The sequence below is a fragment of the Pezoporus occidentalis genome, unplaced genomic scaffold (genome assembly GCF_034315485.1).
Source record: "Pezoporus occidentalis ecotype Australia unplaced genomic scaffold, CSIRO_AGI_Poc_V1 ctg64, whole genome shotgun sequence".
Taxonomy (NCBI): Eukaryota; Metazoa; Chordata; class Aves; order Psittaciformes; family Psittacidae; genus Pezoporus; species Pezoporus occidentalis.
In genome coordinates, this window is record NW_026915987.1 from 2718023 (window position 1) to 2739454 (window position 21432).

The 21432-nt window shown below is 52.9% G+C and overlaps 1 protein-coding gene across 4 annotated transcripts in view; it reads left to right on the forward strand.

Annotated features, from left to right (window-relative positions):
* The first annotated feature begins 544 nt into the window (after window positions 1–544).
* WHRN (whirlin) overlaps window positions 545–21432 on the forward strand; it is a 38758-nt gene continuing 17870 nt past the window's right edge. For all 4 annotated transcript variants that reach the window (XM_062640236.1, XM_062640237.1, XM_062640238.1 and 1 more), the window contains exons 1-3: window positions 545–1176; window positions 12927–13142; window positions 19643–19768. In XM_062640236.1, coding sequence (XP_062496220.1) covers window positions 595–1176; window positions 12927–13142; window positions 19643–19768 — 924 coding nt within the window. In that variant the 5' untranslated portion in view covers window positions 545–594. The remainder of the gene's footprint in view (window positions 1177–12926; window positions 13143–19642; window positions 19769–21432) is intronic.

Genomic DNA, 21432 nt, shown 5'->3' on the forward strand with positions numbered 1-21432 from the left:
ACCCCCCTGGTCCCTGCTGGGTTTGATCACTGGCTCTAGCTCAGCCGGATCCCGCACAGGAAGGGCTTCTCCGGGCTGGGTTTGCTGAGTGAAGGGGGTGAATTGGCAGGGAGTTGGGGTTGGACTCCAAGGCCGACATCGTGAACTGCTTCCTCACCGTCAGTATCGCACTTACCTGTTGATTCGGGGTTCAAACGAAGCCTGCGCTGAAGCTGTCCTTGACCATAAGGGGCTCACCGGGGCCATGAGCTGCGCGCAGGGATCAGCCCGGGGGGGAGCCGCGTTAATGAGGGGGAGCGCTAATGAGGGGCGGAGCCTCTTTAATGAGCGGGAGCGCTAATGAGGGGCGGGGCCTGGGGGGGGTGCGGTCCCGGGGCCGCTCTGTATAACCCGTCTCCTGGCAACGGCGGGGACGTCACTTCCTGGGGAGCCGCCGCGAGGCGCCGGGCAGCGCGCGGGCAGGTGGAGGAGCGCGTTCGGCGCTGCTCGGGTCCCAGTCGGGTCCTCTCGGTTCGGGGCCGATCCCGTTCGGGTCTGCTCGGGTCCTCTCGGTTCGGGGCTGATCCCGTTCGAGTCTGCTCGGGTCCCGCCGCCATGAGCGCGGAGCTGGACGGTGTCTCCGTGCACTCTTCCTCCTCCTCCTCGGGCTCCCTGGGCTCGGCGGCGGGGCCGGCGCCTCGCCCGCTCTCGACCAACGTGCGGCGGCTGCACCAGGCGCTGACGGCGCTGCTGAGCGAAGCGGAGCGGGAGCGCTTCATCCTCTGCCTCAATGCCTACCACGGCCGCCGCAACGTCTGCGACCTGGTGCGCTCCCTCCGAGCCCTCCTCGACGGGCCCCGCCGCCGGCAGCTCCTGCCGCTGCTCCGGCTCGTCCTGCCGCGCTCCGACCAGCTCCTCTTCGACCAGTACACGGCCGAGGGGCCCTACCTGCCGCCCCTCGTCCCGTCGCCGCCGGTGGTCCCCGGCGAGCTGCGCCAGGTCACCCTGCGGCGGAGCAAAGCCCACGAGGGTCTGGGCTTCAGCATCCGCGGCGGAGCCGAGCACGGCGTAGGGATCTACGTGTCCCTGGTGGAACCGGGCTCCTTGGCCGAGCGGGAGGGACTGCGAGTCGGTGACCAGATCCTGGGTGTCAACGGCAGGTCCCTGGACAGGGTGACCCACGCCGAGGCGGTCAAGGTAAGCCGGCTCCGGGATGGGCTCTGGCGGCCGTGTCCGCTTCACCCCCGCGGTGAGCCCCGTCCCGCTCTGCTCCCTGCCGGGCGCCCCGTCCAGCTTCGCCCCATCCGGCCTCGGTGCCCGCTCTCCCGCCCCGTCCCATCCCGGCTCTGCTCTCCGGGACGCGGCGGTGGAACTTGCGGTGCCCGGTTCGCATCGTGCCGGAGGGATCGGGCCCGTCCCGCCGGGGAACGGGGCAGCAGCAGCGCGGCGAGCCCGGCCGGTGGAGGTACCGGTGTGTGCGGGCGGTAACTCGCTGCCGGGGCCGGCCGGGCACCGTCTGCAGCTCGTCCTCTCCGAGCCAAGAGGTTCTCCTCTGTCACAGCATCTCTGGAACGCAGCGGTGCTGCTTGCGTTTTCCGTTCAGTCCGGGAGGCTTGTGGAAGTTGGCAACCGGTGTGTTCCAGGTCCTAAGGCGGGTGCTGGGGCTGCTAGACCGTGTTTTCTGCTCCAAAAGGTGGGCAAACTGAGGCAAGGAGGAGCGGGGCAATCTCCACAGGACCGCACAGTGCCCGAAGCAGGAGCAGATCCTAGATCCCCTTCCAATTCTATCGGGGAGAGAGAGAACAGTTACACAACCGAGGTGCTCTTCCCACTGCGCAGCGTTTCCCTGTGTCCCTGTTGCTTACATTGCATCAGGGTGCTATGGATGAAAGCTTTCCTGTGAGGCTAGGTGTGGGAGCGCTGTTAACTGTGGGATTTTCCCCTGGAACTCAGTGTTTTGAGCCAAAGTTCATGTCCGAGTGACCCATCCCATTCTCCCATTCCCAGAGGTCATCTTGTGCCTGGTGCGCTCAGCTCAGGGCATTCGCATGGCACAGCAGCACCAGGCACAAACCTGTTAAGCTGAAGAATCAACTTGTAGGGCAGCAGTTTGTAAGGCAGTGCGTGGTGGGCCAGGGTCTGGGCTGAGCAGAGTTTTCCAGCTGTTTGTGCTTTAATTTTCCCCTAATAAGCTAAAGCACTGCTGTTTGCAGCCTGCTTTGTGTGGTGCATTCCTCTGACAGCGCATTCATCTTGCACGGCTTTGATCAGCATCTTCATAGCCAGCTTGTGTGGTCCCTGCCCTGGCTTTAAACCTGCACCACAGGCAAGGGCATGTCTTCCAGGCTGGAAGCGAGTCTCTGCTAATCCTGGGACCAGAGAAAGGATTTCATAGAATCCCAGCGTGGTTTGGGTTGGAAAGGACCTTAAAGCTCCTCCAGTTCCAACCCCCTGCCATGGGCAGGTACACCTTCCACTAGAGCAGTTTGCTCCAAGCCCCTGGTCCAACCTGGCCCGATTTGTAGGAATTCCTTTGGGTTTTTCCTTCCTAATGCTAACGCAAGAGCAGTGTGAGAGCTTTTGGAAGTTTGTCTGCAATTCTGTGTCCTGAAGATTGCAAAAAAAAAGAAAAACACCCCAAACTGCTGTATTTTGGCTGTGGTGTTGGGATGGGTAAAAATGAGGTGTCAGGAGTGCTCTGGTCTGTTAAATGACTTCATCTCTAATTCATCCCAGTCTGCTGGGTAATTCACATCACTTCGTTTGTTCTCTATTACAATATACATGATGTCTTTTAGACACTATTAATACTGAGTGAAACTAAGGGCTTCCTGCACAGAAATCGTTCCTTTAGGATGTGGGTTGCCAAGGGTTTGCTCTGTGACATTGCAGGAAAGAAGGAAAGAGAAGCTTGGAAATGGTCTGCTTGTGAGCAGAACTTGTTTAAATGACAGCTCTGTCACTCACCCAGTTATGCTGGCATCTTGGAGAGCTCCTGCACTCTTGTTACCTACGGGAAGGGTTTATGACCCACGTAGTGGTGGGAGAAACACTTTCCTTGGGAAGAGTCGCAGTGATTTACAGGGCAGTTCTGATAATTCCTCCCTAGGGTTTAGAATAAAGCCAGCGTCCTTGTGTGCTGCACTGAGGAGTGGATTGCATTCAGTGATGCTAAAGGGCAGTCTTTGAAAGATTTCCCTGGGGTTAAGAACCAAATACCTCAGCCTAATGATCTGGACATCCTGCAGGGTGTCAGAGCTGCAGGGAGGAGAGGTCGTGATGCGCAGGGCAGCTTGACCCCAGGTTCTCTGCGTCCCCTTTGAACCTGGGAGCTCAGGCTCAGTGTGTTAACAGCTCCACAAAGGCCTCTGGCTGTGGTCTGGTCTCCTCGAGCGGGACAAGCTCCACCATGTCCTGACACCCTCACTGACTTCTGTTGGTCTGCTCTGTAGTGGATCGATGGAGAGAGAAACAGGATGAAAGCAGCTGGGTTTGGCCCTGGAATTTCCATGTACTCTGTATTTCGGTTCAAATGAGGGGAAAAAAAAGGTGAGCAGAGGCTTTCTTAATATAAAACCGTGGCTGCATAGCTCCTAAGTGCTGTCTGCTTGCTTTAGATGGGGAGATGTGCATTCTCCCTTGGTCAGAAGCTGTCTGATTAAGGCGCAGCTCCCATTTCTGTGTGTGGAGGATGCTCTGGCTCTCCATCTGTCTGAGCAGGAGCATGTTCCTGTGCTGCACTTCCATCTTGCCTGTCCTGCAGCAAGAAGCTGTCTGTCCAGGGCAGCATTGTTATTCATAATATGCAGAACGTGCTGTTGTGGAGGAGTTGTCAGAGCTTGCTCTTCAGGGCAACTGCAGTAGATGGGGAAGGCTTTGGCTTAGGCTGCTCCTGGCTGCGTCGCACTGTTGTGAGCACCACAAACTTGCTGAACTGGAGATCAACTTTGTGCCTGTCAGGGTGCTCAGCTGCAGGCATGAGGCAGCTCTGCAGATGCAGCATGAATGAATGCATCGTCTTGGCTTGTTTGTGTGATCTAAGAGCATTCACACTAGGTATTGCGTTCATTGTACAAGTCGTGGTAGCTCACTTCCTGCCTTCTCATGCCTGGCCATGCAGCAGTACCCCAGCACTGCCCTCAAGGAGGAGAGAGGCACTAACTGTGGAGCAGGAGCAATTTCTATCTCTTCAGGCATTGCTCGGAGCTGTGATGTACCAAAGGTGGAATCCTGGCACGAGACGGCAACGGCCACAACACTGTACAAAGATGCAGGTCGGGAGCTGCATCCCATCCCAGCCAACAGCTGATGTGTGCTTTGTCACCTCTGCAGTGGGGCTCGTGGATGCTTTAGTGTAAATAAGTTAAAAAGTGGAATTCTGCCTTAAATAAGAAGATTACCTAAGCACTCCAAACCCATTCACTTAATGACCAGCTTCTTAACCTTTATGTGAGCAGTGCAGTTTTATGCCTTGCCTGCTTCGTGCTCGCTGTTTCATCCAAATCAAAATGAAATGACTCCATTACAATTATAGCTCTATCATTCCAGCATTCGAGAGTGCACTTCAGTAATAGATCACTCTAATTTGAATTATGGGGTAAGTGGAGAAGTTTGTATTGGCTGTCATATATTTTTAGAGCTTGCTTGGCTTTTGGCAGCCTTTCTACGTAGCACAGGGTTGATACTGCAGCAGTTGTGCTGAAAGTTTGACTTGATAAGCTGTAAAAGTAGTTAAAATCAAGGTGTTTGTGTGTTTAGACCATCAGAACACTACCCAGGGAGGTATTTGTCCTCTGCTGTGGGGTTTGCATTAAGCTCACACTCCCTTTCCCCCGACTTTTGTTGCTTTGCAGTAGGGTTTTATGTCCTTTACATCATTTCGGGCGGAAGGGGAGAAGAGAAAGTGTTAAAAGTATCATGATGGATGGATCATTCCTGCTTGAGGATTTGGCTTCATGAGCAGCACCAGCCTCAAAAGAGCTGCACTGACTCCATCATTTGCCCTGCTGTGTCTTTCTGTGCTCCAGCAGGGCAGATCTGGATGAGCTTGATCAAAATCCCCTCAAGTAGACTCATTTGTGTGCATTGGGCATTGAGCATGGTTCTTTTCATCTTGCTGTTCATCTGCGGTAGCTTGGTGAAGTGGGTTGATTCTGAAGGACATGAGGGGGGTTGAGCCCACCCCGTGGGGCTCTTCAGAGTGGCTTTGGAGAGAAGCTGCAGGGTTTGTGCATGGCGGGGCCGGGGGGAAGCTTGCGATGAAGTTGGATGGGGCTTGGAGCAAGCTGCTCTAGAGGAAGGTGCCCCTGCCTGTGGCAGGGGTTGGAGCTGGATGAGCTTTAAGGTCCTTGCTCAGAGGGTTTCACCCCTTCCAAACTAGCCTTGCCCTCTCCTGCTCGAAGTTGGCATTGAAAAATAATGAAAAGGAGATTAAAATTGGGTTTTTATTATCTTTTATTCATGTGGACTTTGATGGTGGCAAACAAGGTGATCTCTTCCAGGGAGGTGATATTCCATATGCTGTTGAAAGAGCTCCAGCTGCTTGTGGTACTGCTAAAAGACCAGTGAGAAATGACAAAAGAGATGTGCAGCCTTGAGCCTTGGAGGTGTATTTAGAGTGCTTTTACTTTCCGGACAGCTTAAAGAAGGCAAATCTCATTTCATTATTTCGTGTGATGCCCAATAAATTGATTGTCATCATCTGAGATGACTGCTTTTCTGTAGTCAGTAATCACCACTGCTCTGTGCAGGCATTGGAACAGCCTGTAGGAATGAATGCAGCTTGGTTTGGTTGGGTTTTAACCCTTCCAAGTACTTGGAATTGTGGAACATCACACACAGTCATGGGATAAAGGAGGAGTGGAAGCAATGCATCAGTCCCTGGATTCTGTAAGGGTACCAGGCTTGTTCCTTTAAATGCCTGCTTGCTTGTGTCTATATATTTAGAAATCACTGATCCAGAGGCTAAAAACCTGTCCCCTTTCCAAGGGATCTCAGGTGGCTGGAGCATGGAAAACAAGGATGTGACCAGCATCTCCCTCAGTAGATACAGTGGTAATCTACTCCTTGGTCTCTGGGTCTGCTAGAAACACAAAACCCCCCAAAACCTGCCCACAAAAAAGGCCCTGCAGCTTCGGATGCAGGTGCTGTGCAATGCCATGCACGATGCTCTGCCTTTCTGTCCTGCAGACAGTTCCCATTTTCAGTTCTGTAGCCAGCTGAGCTCAAAGGGATAGAGTGGGAAGTGTGAAGTCACCAAGTTCTCATAGGGAGAAAAAGGGGGAAGGAAAAAGGTCACTCTGGAACCTGGAGACATCTGCATTTTAAATTGGTTTGAATGCTCCTTGAAGGGAAGGGCACACAGCAGTGACAGTGTAGATGGGACAAGTGATGCTCGTGGTTACAGAGGCAGATCTGATGACACGCAGTGGAGCAGGCTGGACCTCACCTGCATGTCGGGTGCCCCACAGCAGGGCTGGGAAGTGATGCTGCATCCTCACTGTGAGCTAATCTGAGGTGATCAAGTTAATGCCACGTGTAGCTTATAGTGGAGGGAACTTGTACCTACAGAGAGCATCTGTGGGAAGGCAGGTTTAGCACTGGAGTTGGGAGCAGGCTGTATTTGCTGCTCTGCCACTCATTTCCCTCAGTGGGCAAGTTACTCAGTCATCTGTTTCCCTTCATTACACCAGCAAATCACAATCAGCCCTAATGAAATCAAATGACATTATACTGATGCGAAAGATGAGAATGAGGTCCTTAATCTCTCCTCTGCTCATAACGCAGGGATGATAGCTCTTGGCATTGATATTGGCTTCTTCATGTTAGGGCATCCTTGAGTTCTTGTAGTGTTAATGTTATTTAGTGGGCTCCTTGTAGATAAATAGTTCTGCCTCAGCAGAGCAATTGATAAGATAATGCAAAGGACAAAACCCTCTTTTCCTTCCAGTGTCTGTTAGAAGAAAACAGAAGTGTTCTTGTGCAGCGGAATCAAAGCATCTCTTACTCAGTTCCTCTGCCCTTGGGGAGGACGATGGATTTTGTTGACAGCTTCCTCAATGCCACGTCTGCTTGGAAAATCATTGAGCTCCAGATCCCCTCGCCCGAGCTGACAGCACATCTGCTAAAAGGATCTGGCTGTGTTTCCTTTGACTGGGTGCTCTGTGAATGCTCCCTGTCGTGGACCACCAAGCGCTCAGTAAATAGAGGTGAAACAGGGACCTGGGCAGCTTGGAGGAGTGCTGCTCTTGCTGGCTCCTTGTTCAGGAGCTGCAGCTGAGCCTCTGAGGGTGGGATGTGCTGGCAGGGCCTGGGTATCACAGGATGATGGAATGGTTTTGGTTGGAAGGGACCTCAAAGCTCATCCACTTCCAACCTCCTGCCATGGGCAGGGACACCTTCCACTAGAGCAGCTTGTTCCAAGCCCTGTATCCTTGGTGCTTGGTCAAATGTCTTGCTCCTTTCCCCCCACTGATTCTTTCCAAGTTAGTTTTTCCACCAAATAACGAACCATCCCATAGTTCTTTATTATGGGTTGGTTTGTTGGTGCTCCTTACGATGTTTTTCAGCATGGTTTGTTGTGGAGTGGAAAGAGAAGGTGACAGAGGAAGCAGGGGCAATGCTTTGGTCGGGATTCCATTCAGGCACTACCACCCCTCTGAAAGCACCTAAACAGCTTTCCAAGCTGGTAATAACGGGATGCTTTCCTGCTCTGTTTAAGGTTGTTCTGGGCTTGCTTGTGGATATTCTGGGCAGTGACCAGCTTTGGGAGGGGTGGGAGGTTACAGAGCTCTTGTCTTGAGGTGGGAATGAGGAATGTCAGCAATTAGAGGGAGGCAGCCTTTGAGCTAAGATTTCATTTAACCTTTCCAGGTAAAAGGGACACTGGCTTCCCGATGCCTTGGGGCTAAATATGTGCAATCACCGTAATTATGCATCAATTTGCATTCATTTGCATAAGTGCCACTACTTGAAAGCCAAACTGCTGCCACCTTTGCCTTGGGAGAGGGGGAGAGGTTGGACTGTGCCTCCTGCAATTCCCATTAGTCCTCCTGACAAGGAGGACATCTCGCACCCTCCATCCCCTGTGCTGTGTCACAACCGCTTCCCTCTCTGGTTCCTGTCACCCAGCATCCCATCTGGAGTGTCTTCGCTTCCCGTTATCCCTCCTGTTACTGATGTCTCTCCACCTGCCTCTGTGTCACCTTTGTCTTGTTCCACTTGTCTCTGTCCTCCCCATGCAGGGATGAGCTGTTTGCAGGCGTCAGGGCAGACCAGTCTCCTGGTTCCTCTGCACAGCAGCAGTTCCCTGCTCGTTGTCAGGCAGGATGATGGGGATACGCTTGATCCAGAGCATCTTATTCACTGCAGCAGACTGATCATGGGCTGGGGACAAGCTCTCCCTATGCACCTGTACAGCACTTGGCAAACTTGGCCTTAACCAAGGTGTGTAGTGGGAGCTGTAACAGCCTTGGATGTGTCCTGCGTGCAGAGGATCCCTTTGGGGGCAGGTAGTGCTGCTGCCTGCTGTCTTCTGCTCCATCCTTCCTGCCGGCAGAGGAACCGTTCAGCTCGTGTTGTCCAATCCACCTCCCTGTAGAAGGTCTCAGTCCTGCCCCTGCAGCCCCCACTGTCTGTAGCAGACACGGGCATCATTCCCGTGGGCACTCATATGGGTTTGCTTGGTGTAGCGAAGCCCACCAGCTTAGAACTGCCTGGGTCCAGTAGAAGTCTGCTGGTGCCTAAAGGGGCTACAAGAGACCTGGAGAGGGGCTTTGGACAAGGGCCTGTAGGGACAGGCCAAGGGGAATGGCTTTAACCTGCCCGAGGGGAGACTGAGATGAGCTCTTAGGCAGAAGCTCTTCCCTGGGAGGGTGCTGAGGCGCTGGCCCAGGGTGCCCAGAGAAGCTGTGGCTGCCCCATCCCTGGCAGTGTTCAAGGCCAGGTTGGACACAGGGGCTTGGAGCAAGCTGCTCTAGTGGAAGGTGTCCCTGCCCGTGGCAGGGGTTGGAGCTGGAGGAGCTTTAAGGTCCCTTCCAGCACAAACCAGGCTGGGATTCTGTGATAGCGCAGGAAAGAGCAGTTAAACTTCTGCATCTCCATGGTGCTGGAGCGTGCTGCAAAAGCTCCCTCTGCCTCCCTCCTGTGGCATCTCTGCAGTTCTTTCCCCTTGCAGCTTTTGGTTTTGGACTCTGTAAAGCATCACCCTGTGGGCACTTGGTGCAGGGTTGAGTGGTGCGCGGTGATTGATAACCTCCACACTGACCTTTGCGGCTTGCAAATGGAGTGAGTGCTTGGATGCCCATTATCCGAGCAGCCCAAGAAGCCAAAGAGCTCTGGCGAGGCTCTTACTGCCGGAAGAGAGCAGCTTGAGTCTGTAGCGAGGGGGAGGATGGCTCAGAGTTAATGCTTCTTGCATCAAACTGTGCTCTACCCACTAAGGGCACGAATTGGAATAGATTGCTCGTTTCATTAGCACCGAAGGTAAATGAGTGGGCTGCATCCCTACCAGAGGCACATTTAATTCAGGCTGCCAAAGGAATAGCGGGGATTAAGTGCCATTGATTTCTGACATCAGTGTTCCTACTGGGTGTATTTTGGAAGGCCCGGAAGATGCTTTTACACAGCGTTCAACCCTTTGGCACCCTCAAAGTGGCAGGAACAAGGGGAGCATTATGAAGGTGGGAGGGTTAAGCCTTCAATAATGCAGGCCATGCTGGGCAGGAATGGCTTCACACCGGTGGGTTTGGGAAGAGTGGCTGCTGCCAGGTTCGTGTTAGGAAGGAGCAAGCTGTGTCGTGTTGGTTTGGTGGGGTGGGTACATGAGATGTGTGTTTGCTTTTTTGACTACTTGAAGCAATCTACTTCATTCCCAAAGTTCTTGCTAGCTAATTCCATAGAGTGTTGTGAGGGGATGGGTGGCCTCATGGAACCAACATGCCCTTCTCTCTGACACTTGCTGCTTCTAATAACATTTCTAGGCAGTTGGTAGCTGTTTCCCTGCTAAATGCTTTGGCACCGATGCTCATATTCAACTGAATTCTTCCCTTCAGCTTGCACGCTGTGGGGCCAGCATTAAACCTTTCATAACAGCCTTCAGATGCGTTATTGATGGGGAAAGCCAAATTCTATCTGAATTTGGAGCAGAACACAGCAGCTTAGAACTGGAGGAGCTTTAAGGTCCCTTCCAACACAAACCAGGCTGGTGTTCTATCAGTTGCCATCTGTATGGATGGCCCCACTCTGCCCCACAGCAGTAAGTCCTTTGTGGGTGTCACTGTCCTCCCCTACCTGTGATCATCCAAAAGGTGCATGTGGCTGGGAAGGCATCAGAGCTGTGTCCTGAAGGGCTCCTAAGTGTAGGGAAGGCCTGTGGTGGGGTTCCATTACCTTCCTGCCCTAGCTCTTCAATAGCCATCAACCATGGGAATGTGCTGAGGCAGGATGGAGCCAACCTTCATCAGCCTCCTGGTGTCCAGCGTGGAGCCCTGCCTGCGCTCATCACCTCTCCTGTGCCTGGTAGGGTTGAAACCCCAGAGGCTTCTCTTTGGTCCCCAGTGCCCTTCCAGGATGGATCCTCTGTGGAAGGGAGGAACAGGATTCCTGCATCAGTCCCGAACAGATCCATGAGGGAATGTTGTGGCGGTGAACGTGGAGGGAAAAGAGAGCTAGTGGAGGGGCCCACCCTTAGCTCTTGAGGTTTTCCTTTGTTCCTTCCTTAAATGACAGTGATGGTCAGCAGCTGGCTGAGGGAGTCTATGAACATGTCCAGGTGAAGAATGCCTGGGATCAGTGCAAAGGGAGGGGAAAAGGGTGGGAGCACAGGTGTCAGGATGCCATGGTGTTTCTGTGGCAGGAGGAGGACTGTAACCGTGTACAGTTGGACAAATCACTGGGTATCCTCATGACGTGCCTGTGCTTGATGGGGAGCTGCAGCCCCATTCAGAGATGATACTGTTCGTGGGACTGTCACTGCTGTTTCCTGTCTTGGTACTTACGGAAGGAAATGCCATTATCCAGGCTTAAAACAGGTCTCGATGGAGATGGCTGTAGTTTGAATGAATGGAGGATGTTTCAGGGGGAAGCTGAGCCACATCTCATAGGGGTCACCCTTGCACTGGTAGCTTGAGGGTGAGAAGCCTCCCTGATCCCAACTCATTGCTGTGGAGCTCAGATCATCCTGGGCCTGTCTGTGGGGCAGCTCATAGAGTCATAGGATAGTTAGGGTTGGAAAGGACCTTAAGATCATCCAGTTCCAACACACACCCCCCCCCCCCGCCATGGGCAGGGACACCTCACACTAAACCATATCACCCAAGGCTCTGTCCAACCTGGCCTGGAGCACTGCCAGGGATGGAGCATTCACAACCTCCCTGGGCAACCCATTCCAGTGCCTCACCACCCTTAAAGAACTTCTCCCTTATATCCAATCTAAACTTCCCCTGTTAAAGTTTTAACCCGTTACCCCTTGTCCTATCACTGCAGTCCCTAATGAAGAGTCCCTCCCCAGCATCCTTACAGCCCCCCTTCAGATACTGGAAGGCTGCTATGGTGGAGCTTTGGGTCAAGCAATCCCGGCTGTGCCTTGAAGCACGGATGGGTCCCTGCCCTATGTTACCCTAGGGTGGACAACGGGCTCAGATACAGCTCCATCATCCCAGCGAGACTTGGAATGACACCATCAAGCCTGAATGTGCTGCGCACCTCTGTGAGAAGGGATTCCTGGTCTGTGATGTTTGAGGGACCGAGGGGACGAGGCCTGGCCTTAGTGAGCAGCTCAGGATGCTGGAGTGCTCTGTGCTTGCTCTGATGGAGCTGTTGGTTTCACAAACCTTGTTTAAGCTCTCCAGGCACGTGGTGACCTTGGGAGCATGTGACAAACCTGCAGCCGGATTCCTGTCTGTGATGGAGATGCTGAACTGGGAATTGGCGAGCTGGATTCCCACTGGCTCTGGCAGGGAGTGGTGCCAGGGCAGAGCTGGGATCCAGCCAGCCCGCTATGCCTGATGGTGTTACTCTTCACCAAAGAGCTGCTGGGATTTGTTTTTCCTGCTCACGAGCTTTGCTCAGCAGCTTCTCTGCTCAGTGGGGAGAGGAGACCCTGTGGGATCGGTTCATCAAAAGGACATATATATGTGGGAAAATAACCCCAAATCACTGCCTGGGAGCAGATCCAGAGTGTTAACGTTCCAGAGGCCTTGGAGCACTTACTCTTGTCCCCAGGTAGAGCTCTTACCTGTTCAATTTAACTTTACTATAGTGCCTGTGGCAGCTCCTCACAGTGGAGGTTGGAGGAGCAATTGCAGATCACCTTATCTGGGCCCAGCATCATCTCTGTGCATGCTGCTTTAAATAGATATGTGTACTTAATAGCTATTGTCCTTATTGCTTGTGCTGGGGAAGGCAGCTGGTAATGGAATGGCAAGAGAGGCTGGATTTCCCTAAAGCATCAGGATCTCTTCCAGTGGCAGAGCTTGGGTTGAGGGGGAATCAGCAGTGGCAGCGCCTCTGCACCTTCACAGGGAACAGCTTCTTCCTTAGGTCTAGCCTGAGCTTCCCTGTTTCGCTTTGAACCCATCACCCCTTGTCCTGTCACTGCAGTCCCTGATGAAGAGTCCCTCTCCAGCATCCTTGCAGTGCTCTTCACACACTGGAAGCTGCTCTGAGGTCTCCATGCAGCTTCTCTTCTCCAGGCTGAACAGCCCCAGTGTTCTCAGCCTGGCTCCATGCTGGAGGTGCTCATTCCCTCATGGCCTCGCTCCAGCAGCTCCACATCCTTCTTGTGTTGTCTTCCTTACGTAGCTCAGTCACTCAGCCGGTGGGTGCAGAGTAGCTTGAAATCTTTGCACCTCAAGGAAGAGCACAACCCCTCCAGCCTGGAGTCCTGAGCCAGGCTGACTGCCCCCTCCAAAGGCACTGACTCTCTGCTCTCTTTGGTTGCCTTCCAGGTGCTGAAGGGCTGCAAGAAGCTGAACCTGTCTGTGCACTCGGTGGGCCGCATCCCGGGGGGGTACGTCACCAACCACATCTACACGTGGGTGGACCCGCAGGGCCGCAGCGTGTCCCCGCCGGTGGGGCTGGCGCAGCACCAGCACAGCTCCCTGCGCAAGGACAGCGAGAAGAGGAGCCACCTCCAGCTCCTGCAGGAGGGGGATGAGAAGAAGGTGAGCACAGGGATGTGGCGCGGCCCTGTGGGTGCCAACCGTTGCACTGCTCATTCCCGTGATACCTCCATGGGGATAGCCCGTCTCTCCTTCTGGATATACTGGGTACTGGTTTTACCCTTGGTCTGTAGCTTTCCCCCTGTCTCCCACAAGGAGTCACAGAATCCCAGCCTGGTTTGTGTTGGAAGGGAGCTTAAAGCTCATCAGTTCCAATCCATTGCCATGGGCAGGGACATCTTCTAATTCCCAGTACTCTTACTGTGTAAACTGGCTTTACTATGAGTGAAGCCAGCACTTCAAGCTGCAATCCTGACTTGAGGGATTTGGTGTTTCTTCTCCCTTGTGCTTCCCATGCCCAGACAGACCCAGAGTCTTGTAGGTGCAGAGCAGCACTGCCTCTTGCACTGGAGGCAGAGGCTGGAGGGACAGACTCTCTCCGTGATGATGGATAGGGAACCTGTTAGTCTTGTACAACCAGGACATGGTGTGGCCTCACTGGTGGTCATGGGGTACTGGCATATGGGTGAGCATTGTGCTTTTCCCAAAGGCACAATGTTGCTTGGAGTCTATTTCCATTCTGTTACCCTGAGATCTCTTCCCTGGGAGGGTGCTGAGGCGCTGGCACAGGGTGCCCAGAGAAGCTGTGGCTGCCCCATCCCTGGCAGTGTTCAAGGCCAGGTTGGACACGGGCTTGGAGCAAGCTGCTCTAGGGGAAGGTGTCCCTGGCCGTGGCAGGGGTTGGAGCTGGGTGAGCTTTAAGGTCCCTTCCAACACAGACCAGGCTGGGATCCTATGATTGTATGCCCGAAGCATCCTCATCTCTGCCTGGAGGGGTCTGCAAGCTGGAGCTTTCCACCTCAGCCAGAGAGGAAACAAATTTAACCCAGGCTGAGGCAGTTTCTGATGTAAAATTCATGTGGGCGCCAAGGGAGAAGGCCCCATTACTTTAAGGAGAAGAGAACAGCAGCTGTGGCTGCCTTGCTGCTGTCCCCTACCCCTCCATGTCACCTTGATACAGCAGGCAGCAACTCTTTGAAGCTGGACGTAGGTGTTTCTGTGCATATTGTTCCTTTAGTCCTTGCTGGGTATTGACATGAAATGCTTAGAAGTCTGTACGTGTGTCCTGTACCTTGTGTGGCACCACACAGCCCCTTCCCGACAGTCCCTGCAGAGATGGGATTCCACGTGCCCTGGCTGTCCCTGGGCACCTTGGCTGTGCATGGACCAGTTACTACCCCAGAGCACCCTCCTCTGGGCTGCTCCTGAGCTCCTCAGGGGGTGCACAGGAAGAATCCACCTGATCTTTGCAAGTTAAAAGAGCTTTAATTACTGCAGCTGAATCTGCTTTGGAAGGAAATGAAGCCAGGTTGAATGAAGGCCACATTAAACTTTGAAGAGCAGCCATGCTGGGCTTGCCTGCTGTTGGATGTGCTCACAACCAAGGTGTGAGGGGTCCCCAGCTCCAAGTGTTCCCATTCTAGCTCGGCCAGGCTGTAGGACCTTGGTTCACTGACCCTTCCACTCCTTACTCTGCCTTAAGCTTGCTTCCAAACCCAGCTCCTCCTCACAGTCCATCCCCATTGGTGTCAGTGTGCAAGGCTCGGTGACAATAACCTCCACTCCTGAATTCCCATTTGCAGGACCTGCAAAACCCAGTGGATCCTACAACTTGCATCACAGAATCATAGAATAGTTTGGGTTGGAAGGGACCTTACAGCTCATCCAGCTCCACACCTTCCACCAGAGCAGCTTGCTCCAAGCCCCTGTGTCCAACCTGGCCTTGAACACTGCCAGGGATGGGGCAGCCACAGCTTCTCTGGGCACCCTGTGCCAGCACCTCAGCACCCTCACAAGGAAGAGCTTCTGCCTTAGATCCAACCTGAACTTCCCCTGTTTCAGTTTGAGCCCATCACCCCTTGTCCTGTCACTACAGCCCCTGATGAAGAAGACGAAGGCCACCAGACCCTTCTGTACCCAGAGGTGCCTTGCTTTGGTCCCCATGACCAAGCTTGCTGCAGTGAGGAGAGCCTGACCTGGCTGGTAGATTTGAGAGGGGTTATTTGCTGTGACTGCCCGTGTCATTTGCTCAACTCCTGCTTCAGGGCATGAATTAGCTGAGCTGCTTTGTCCTGATGCACTGTGGACCATCAAGAGATGCAAATGTGTCCTAGAGCACAGGAACAGCCTGCCTCTAGTTTTTTCCCCTCTTTATTTGTATGTGTGGGGTTGTATCTATTTAACTGTTGAAAGTGGGGTCACTCTGTTCACAAACATCATGTAAATAAATGCCACCTACCCCTGGTGAATTCAGCCCAGTCGACCGCAGTCGACAGGTACTGCTGCGATCAGCTGGTATCTGAACAGCTTTAGATTGTGAGCAAAGGGGTGGGATTAGTTATTTCCCCCCTTATTTCTAATTGATCTGATTGCCCTAGAATATGTATGCAAAAGCTTTCAAACAGGGAAAATACAGCAGAGATCAGACCAGCCCTGCAGCTGAAGTCATGTAAACCAGGCAGGTTTTAATGCATTGAGATGCTGCTGTAATTAACCTGATGTTTCCAGCTCTACCAAGGTTAGATTCAAGGTTGGTGGAGGCATCCTACATGCACCAGGCTATAGAGATATTCTGCCTAGCCACCTTTTCCTCCATCCAACTGCTCTGTATGTGAAACAAGTTTGCTTATCTGTAGGCAGAAGCATTCATTATCAAAGGGCTTGCAATGGAAACTGCTGCTGACGTGTGTGTGATGGGGTAACCGATCTGCCTGGTAGAGGAGGGATCCATGTACCTGTCCCGGGGCTGGCATACACCTGGTCCATGGATTTACACTGTGTTTTAACTGGGAATGCTGGGATTCTTTCACTGTCGAGTGGAAGCCATTATGGGGATTTGGGAAGTTAGCAAAGCCCATTGGCTTTGTTCTCACTATCCTGGTGTCCCCAACATAAGAAGGACATGGAGCTGTTGGAACAAGTCCAGAGGAGGCCACGAGGATGATCAGGGGATTGGAGCACCTCCTGTATGGAGACAGGCTGAGGAAGTTGGGGCTGTTCAGCCTGAAGAAGAGAAGCTGCATGGAGACCTCAGAGCAGCTTCCAGTGTCTTAAGGGGGCTGCAAGGATGATAGAGAGGGACTCTTCATCAGGGGCTGTAGTGATGGATTTTTCATCATGGAAAGCATGGGAATGTGCAACAACTTACATACCTCCTTCATTGCCGCATTCCCTTTAATTCTTGCATAGACTCACAGAATGGTTAGGTTGGAAAGGACCTTAAGGTCATCCAGTTCCAACTCCCTGTCATGGGCAGGGATGCCTCACACGAGACTATGTTGCCCAAGACTCTGTCCAGCCTGGCCTTGAACACTGCTGGGGATGGAGCATTCACCGTGTGCTTGCTGTGGCGGGTTGAAGGGATGACTCTGTTCCCTCAGGTTTGCTGTGATTCATTTCCTAACTAAGGGCAGCCTTCCCTGTGGTTGGAATCAGTGGATCCAGAGTTTCCTCAGTGCCCATCTCCCCATAGGTGAAGTAGCCAGTGGTGGTGGCCAGTAATAAGCAGGGTTTGTATGATGTGTCCAGTGAAGTCCTCTGATGCTTTCACCACATCAGGGACCACTTGTGCTGTGAATTGTCCTTGATGTCCTTCTGGGATCGAGTGTTTATTCCATTAACAGCACTTTGGAGACCATCAGCCAGCAGAAACTTGTAGGTGCTGCTGAGCTGGGAGGAAAATGAACTGTGCAAAATGCTCTGCAAGCGTTGGGCTGCTAATTCTCTGTGAAACACCATTTCATCGGCTGGATCGTGGCTGTAATGTGCTTATTGCCAGGGGAGCTGCTTATTCCTGTAAGCTTTTGGTGCAGCAGCAGAAGGGAAAGATACACAAAGAGAGTGTGAGCATGCCCTTGCCTCCAGGCAGTTGTTTCCACAAGTAGCTGTTGTTATTAGAAAAGAAGACAAATTTGATCTATGGTAACACTGCATGGCTTAAACATTTGAGGCACTAATGGTGCCTACTTGAGCATGAAGGAGAAGAGATGCAGGAGAGATAAGGAAGGATTTCTTTCTATTAGATTCTAATGACATTTGCAGAGTGAAGTGATAGAGCTCACCACATCTCTCACTGTTTGCTTGCTGCGTTTGCTCTGCTTTACAGCAAGAAGAATGTTCAGTGTGCTCCGGGCTATGTGGTTTGTTCCCTGTGGTGACTGGGGTATGTGGCATGAGCCACTGGTCCCCAGTTCATTGGATCCTTCTGTCTGGAGCAGCATCCCAGCAGACTTAGCCCAAAATGTGTTCCTCGGGTCAGAGCTCAACTCAAGCCACGCTGGTGGGCACTGGAGCATCTCCTTGTTATTGCAGGGATTCTATTGCAGGAAGACATCTGCGCTCCTGGGGGTTGCTGCCAGTGGAACTGTGACAGCCAAGTCCTCAGCATGGCCTCACACATCCTGCCCTGGACGGGAGGGTTGGTGTGGAGGCAGCAACGATGGATGCAGCACCCCCAGCAGCCGGGACTGCTGGTCCCAGTGCCTCCGTTAAAGGCTGTGAGCTGTGCCTGCATGTTTGCAGGATGTCTAGACATCAGCCAGTGGGGTTTCCTTGGTGAGCAGGAGGAGGATGAGCCCTGCGAGCCTCCTCAAGTGTTGTTTGTGTTGTGTGGTAGCACTAATGGCACGGCAAGAGCTGTCAGCATGGGCGAAGCCTTCCCATGCGCTCCTGCAGCTGTGTGCTGAGCCGTGCTGACGGAGAGTAATTCTTGTCTGGAAGCGCTTTTTCTAATGGTAAAATTGCATCTATCAACAGGTAATTGCATAAACCCAGAGAAATGAAATCCCGTGTAAAAGCCAGCTCAGAGAAAATGCCTTCTTGATGGTGGCGTTCATTTCCCCTCGATTCCCTGCTACAGGAGGTGGCAGATGCTTCAGCATTGAAATTGAAATTAAAAGCATGACCTTGATCTTCCCAATGAGTCTGTTGTAGCCCGGGGCTGGACGCAGCCCTGGTACTGTGTAGGGGAGGAGGTGGGGATGGGCAGCGTCGGTGCTACAGCGAGCCTGGAAATACCTTCCCTTCTCAGCAGGGCACAGGGGGTGCCTTGCATGGGGGTCCTCAAGGATGCCAGAGGGATGCAGATAGTGCTGTCCTTGGGACAGGTAGCACCACGGTGCCAACCCTACTGAGCACCACCTCTGCCCCGGCTGTGGGAACAGCCTCTTCCCTAGCAAACAGTGTGCAAAACAGCCTCCCCTCTTATCCCTAAGCCTTTAACATGGAGTGACTCAGCCTTTGCTTCATCCTGCAAGCAGCTTATCTCTGCTTTGGCTCCTCAGGGCTTTCTCTCTGTTCCTCCTTGCTCCGCAGCCTGCTCAAGCCGAGCCCCCTGCCTGCAGCCCTCGCTTTATTCCTCAGCTCTTCCCTAATTCTGCAATTTGTCAGGAAGCCAAATGCTCCCAGAGCTGTTTTTCCCTTGGTCCCTGCTGCTGCTGCCACTCTTTTCCCAACAGCCTCTGTTGCTATTGTGATTTCCACAGGGTTTATTCCAAGAGACGCAGGTATCAGCTGATTAAGAAATGCAATTAAGCCTCAGCAACCCAACCTTGTGGCATTGCCAGCAGTGATGTGGGTTTAACTGGTACTCAGGTTTATTCACACAGCTCTGGGTTGCTGGAAGGTCCTTTCAGCCTCTGGTCTTTGGGGCTGGTTCGTTGCTTTCTGCCCCTCACAGGCTGGGTTTGCTGGGATGTGTGTAAATGAACCAGCTCGCGCAGCAGCACCTCGGGTTTGCAGGGAGTATCTCTTACTCCATCTGATGGTATTGGGGTGGGGAGAGCAGCTTCTCAGCTTACCAGCATCTTGGGATAGTGTTAAAGGGAAATGTAAATGCCTTCATGCAGAGCTGCTGTCCTGCAGACTCCAGTGAAGTGCTGCAGTATGAGCTGGCTCTTCAGGGCAGGATAGGTGGAAATACTGTCCTGGCATTATTAAATAGGGATCATAAAGCACATGGCTGCGTGGAGGAGCCCTGGGAGCCTTCTGTGCCTTCAGCTGAGCCCACCCTGAGGCCAAGTACCTCTAAAGCATCCTTCAGGCAGCTCCGAGTGGTTGTCTGAGCACAGGGAGATGAACAAGAGATGCACTGAGGCGCTGGCACAGGGTGCCCAGAGAAGCTGTGGCTGCCCCATCCCTGGCAGTGTTCAAGGCCAGGTTGGACACAGGGGCTTGGAGCAAGCTGCTCTAGTGGAAGGTGTCCCTGCCCATGGCAGGTGTTGGAGCTGGAGGAGCTTTAAGGTCCCTTCCAACACAAACCAGGCTGGGATTGTATAAACCTTCTCTTCTCCTTCCTCTGCATTGGAGCGGGGAGGTTTAGAACTCCATCTGGGGCTGTGGTTGTCTGGAGGTACCTGCAGAAGGGCTTTGTCCCAGTGTGTGGGGAGCTGGGGGCAGCAGGGGAGACACCACATAAATGTGTTCCTGTTCCTGGTCTTCTGCAGGTGAATCTGGTCCTGAATGAAGGGAAATCCCTGGGGCTCATGATCCGAGGAGGGGCAGAGTATTCCCTGGGCATCTACATCACTGGTGTGGATAAAGGCTCTGAAGCAGAGAGCACTGGCTTAAAGGTAAGAAGAACCCCGCAGTGGGCTGGGATGGGAGATAGAGAGATTGAGTTTCATGAATTGAGGATGCAGGGCCACGTTAGTGGCAGTTCCTACCCCTTGTTGCAAGCCAAATGGGTCTCAGTGGAGAGGTGAGAGTTGGTTTCCTGGAGCTGGCTTTTCAGGGCAGGTTCTTTGGATGTTTTGGATATTAAACCTTTAGGGAGCAAGGTGGTTGTGCAGGGAGGACGCTTCTGGAGCAGATTGTGCCTTGTCTTCTGCCTTAGCACAACCCCACACCTGGTTTCTCCCCTTTGAGACAGCTTGGGGATGGTTTTGATGTAGATACCTGAGTGCAGCCTGGACTGGAAGTGAAGAAAATCACTGCTACCTCCCTGAACTGGCAGGGAAGAGTTTGCTGTTAAAGATCCTGGTCCTGTGTCCTCTTCCTGCATCTCGCATCCAAAGCCCTGATGTTTGGAGCTAGTGTTTTGCACAGGGTGCAGAGCATGTGTTGAGCTGCTGTGGTGAGAGGAGGCCGAGCTGCCTGTGCCAGTGTCCTCCTGCAGCACTGGATTCACAAGCATCATGTCCTAAAGGGCAGAAACAGCAGGATCACCCTCAGGGATAGAGCAAAGCTCATCTATCAGCAGCCTGGCTTGGTGGGACCTCCGGCTATGTCAGGCTCTCTCTGTAGTCTAATAGGTTCCTACAGGGTGTCTGTGGGGTGGCTGGGTCCTTCTGAGGCTGCCCTGGTCCAGAGTTGGCTACAGAGACCTCTTGTAAAGCGCGATCTTGCATCTCTTTCATCCCACCATGTACACACATCATCTCCAAGCTCTTCCAGCCTTCCTGCTGTACCAGGCCTCAGAACAGGATGGGACTGGGACCTCAGCTGTTCCTGAAGGGTCATTTGGGTTAAAATCATATATGTTCTAGGGGGTTCACCAGCCAAATAAGTAGAAAAGGGAGCTGTTGGACTGTGCTGCTCATGAATGGAGCACATTTGAAACACGGACACCTCAGGTTGCCGTGTTTCATCACTCGGGGTTTCTCTTCATGTGTGGTTTTGCTTCCTCCAGTGCAATCCCATGGGCTCTGAGGGACGGTTCTTTCCCTGCTCCTTGTGTCAGTCAAGACTCAATAGATGTTAAACTCCTCTGAAATGGTACTGGGCTGCTGGGCATTGGTGTTAATCCAGTCTGATCCCCTCTCTGCATTCTGGTGGTCCATTTCTCCATTGATCAACCCTGAAGGGTCTGGGGCTCAGCCTTCAGCTTTGCTCCAGTGGCCCCATAAAGTCACTTAAAGCTGTCAAAGCTGATAGCATGAGGTGTGTGGACAGTGTGTTGCAGGGCTGTGATTTAGGCTGGAACAGATAGTCTTGTTGCTCAGGTTGCTGTGGCACACAACATTGCATCTAACTGGGCACTGAGATCACCAGTGCTTTATAGACAAGGAGCCATTGGTGGGGGTAAGGCAACCAGTTCTGGACTTAATCATCCTCTGCTGGCTCCTGTTTCTTTCTCCTGACTCTTCTTGACACCAAAGGCAAATGCTGAGCTTGGAGTTTTGGATCGGTCCAAGTCTTAACATCTCTCTCAGGTCCTTAGCAGGGAAATCATGGAATGCTTTGAGTGGGAAGGGCCCTTAAAGCTCCTCCAGCTCCAACCCCTGCCACGGGCAGG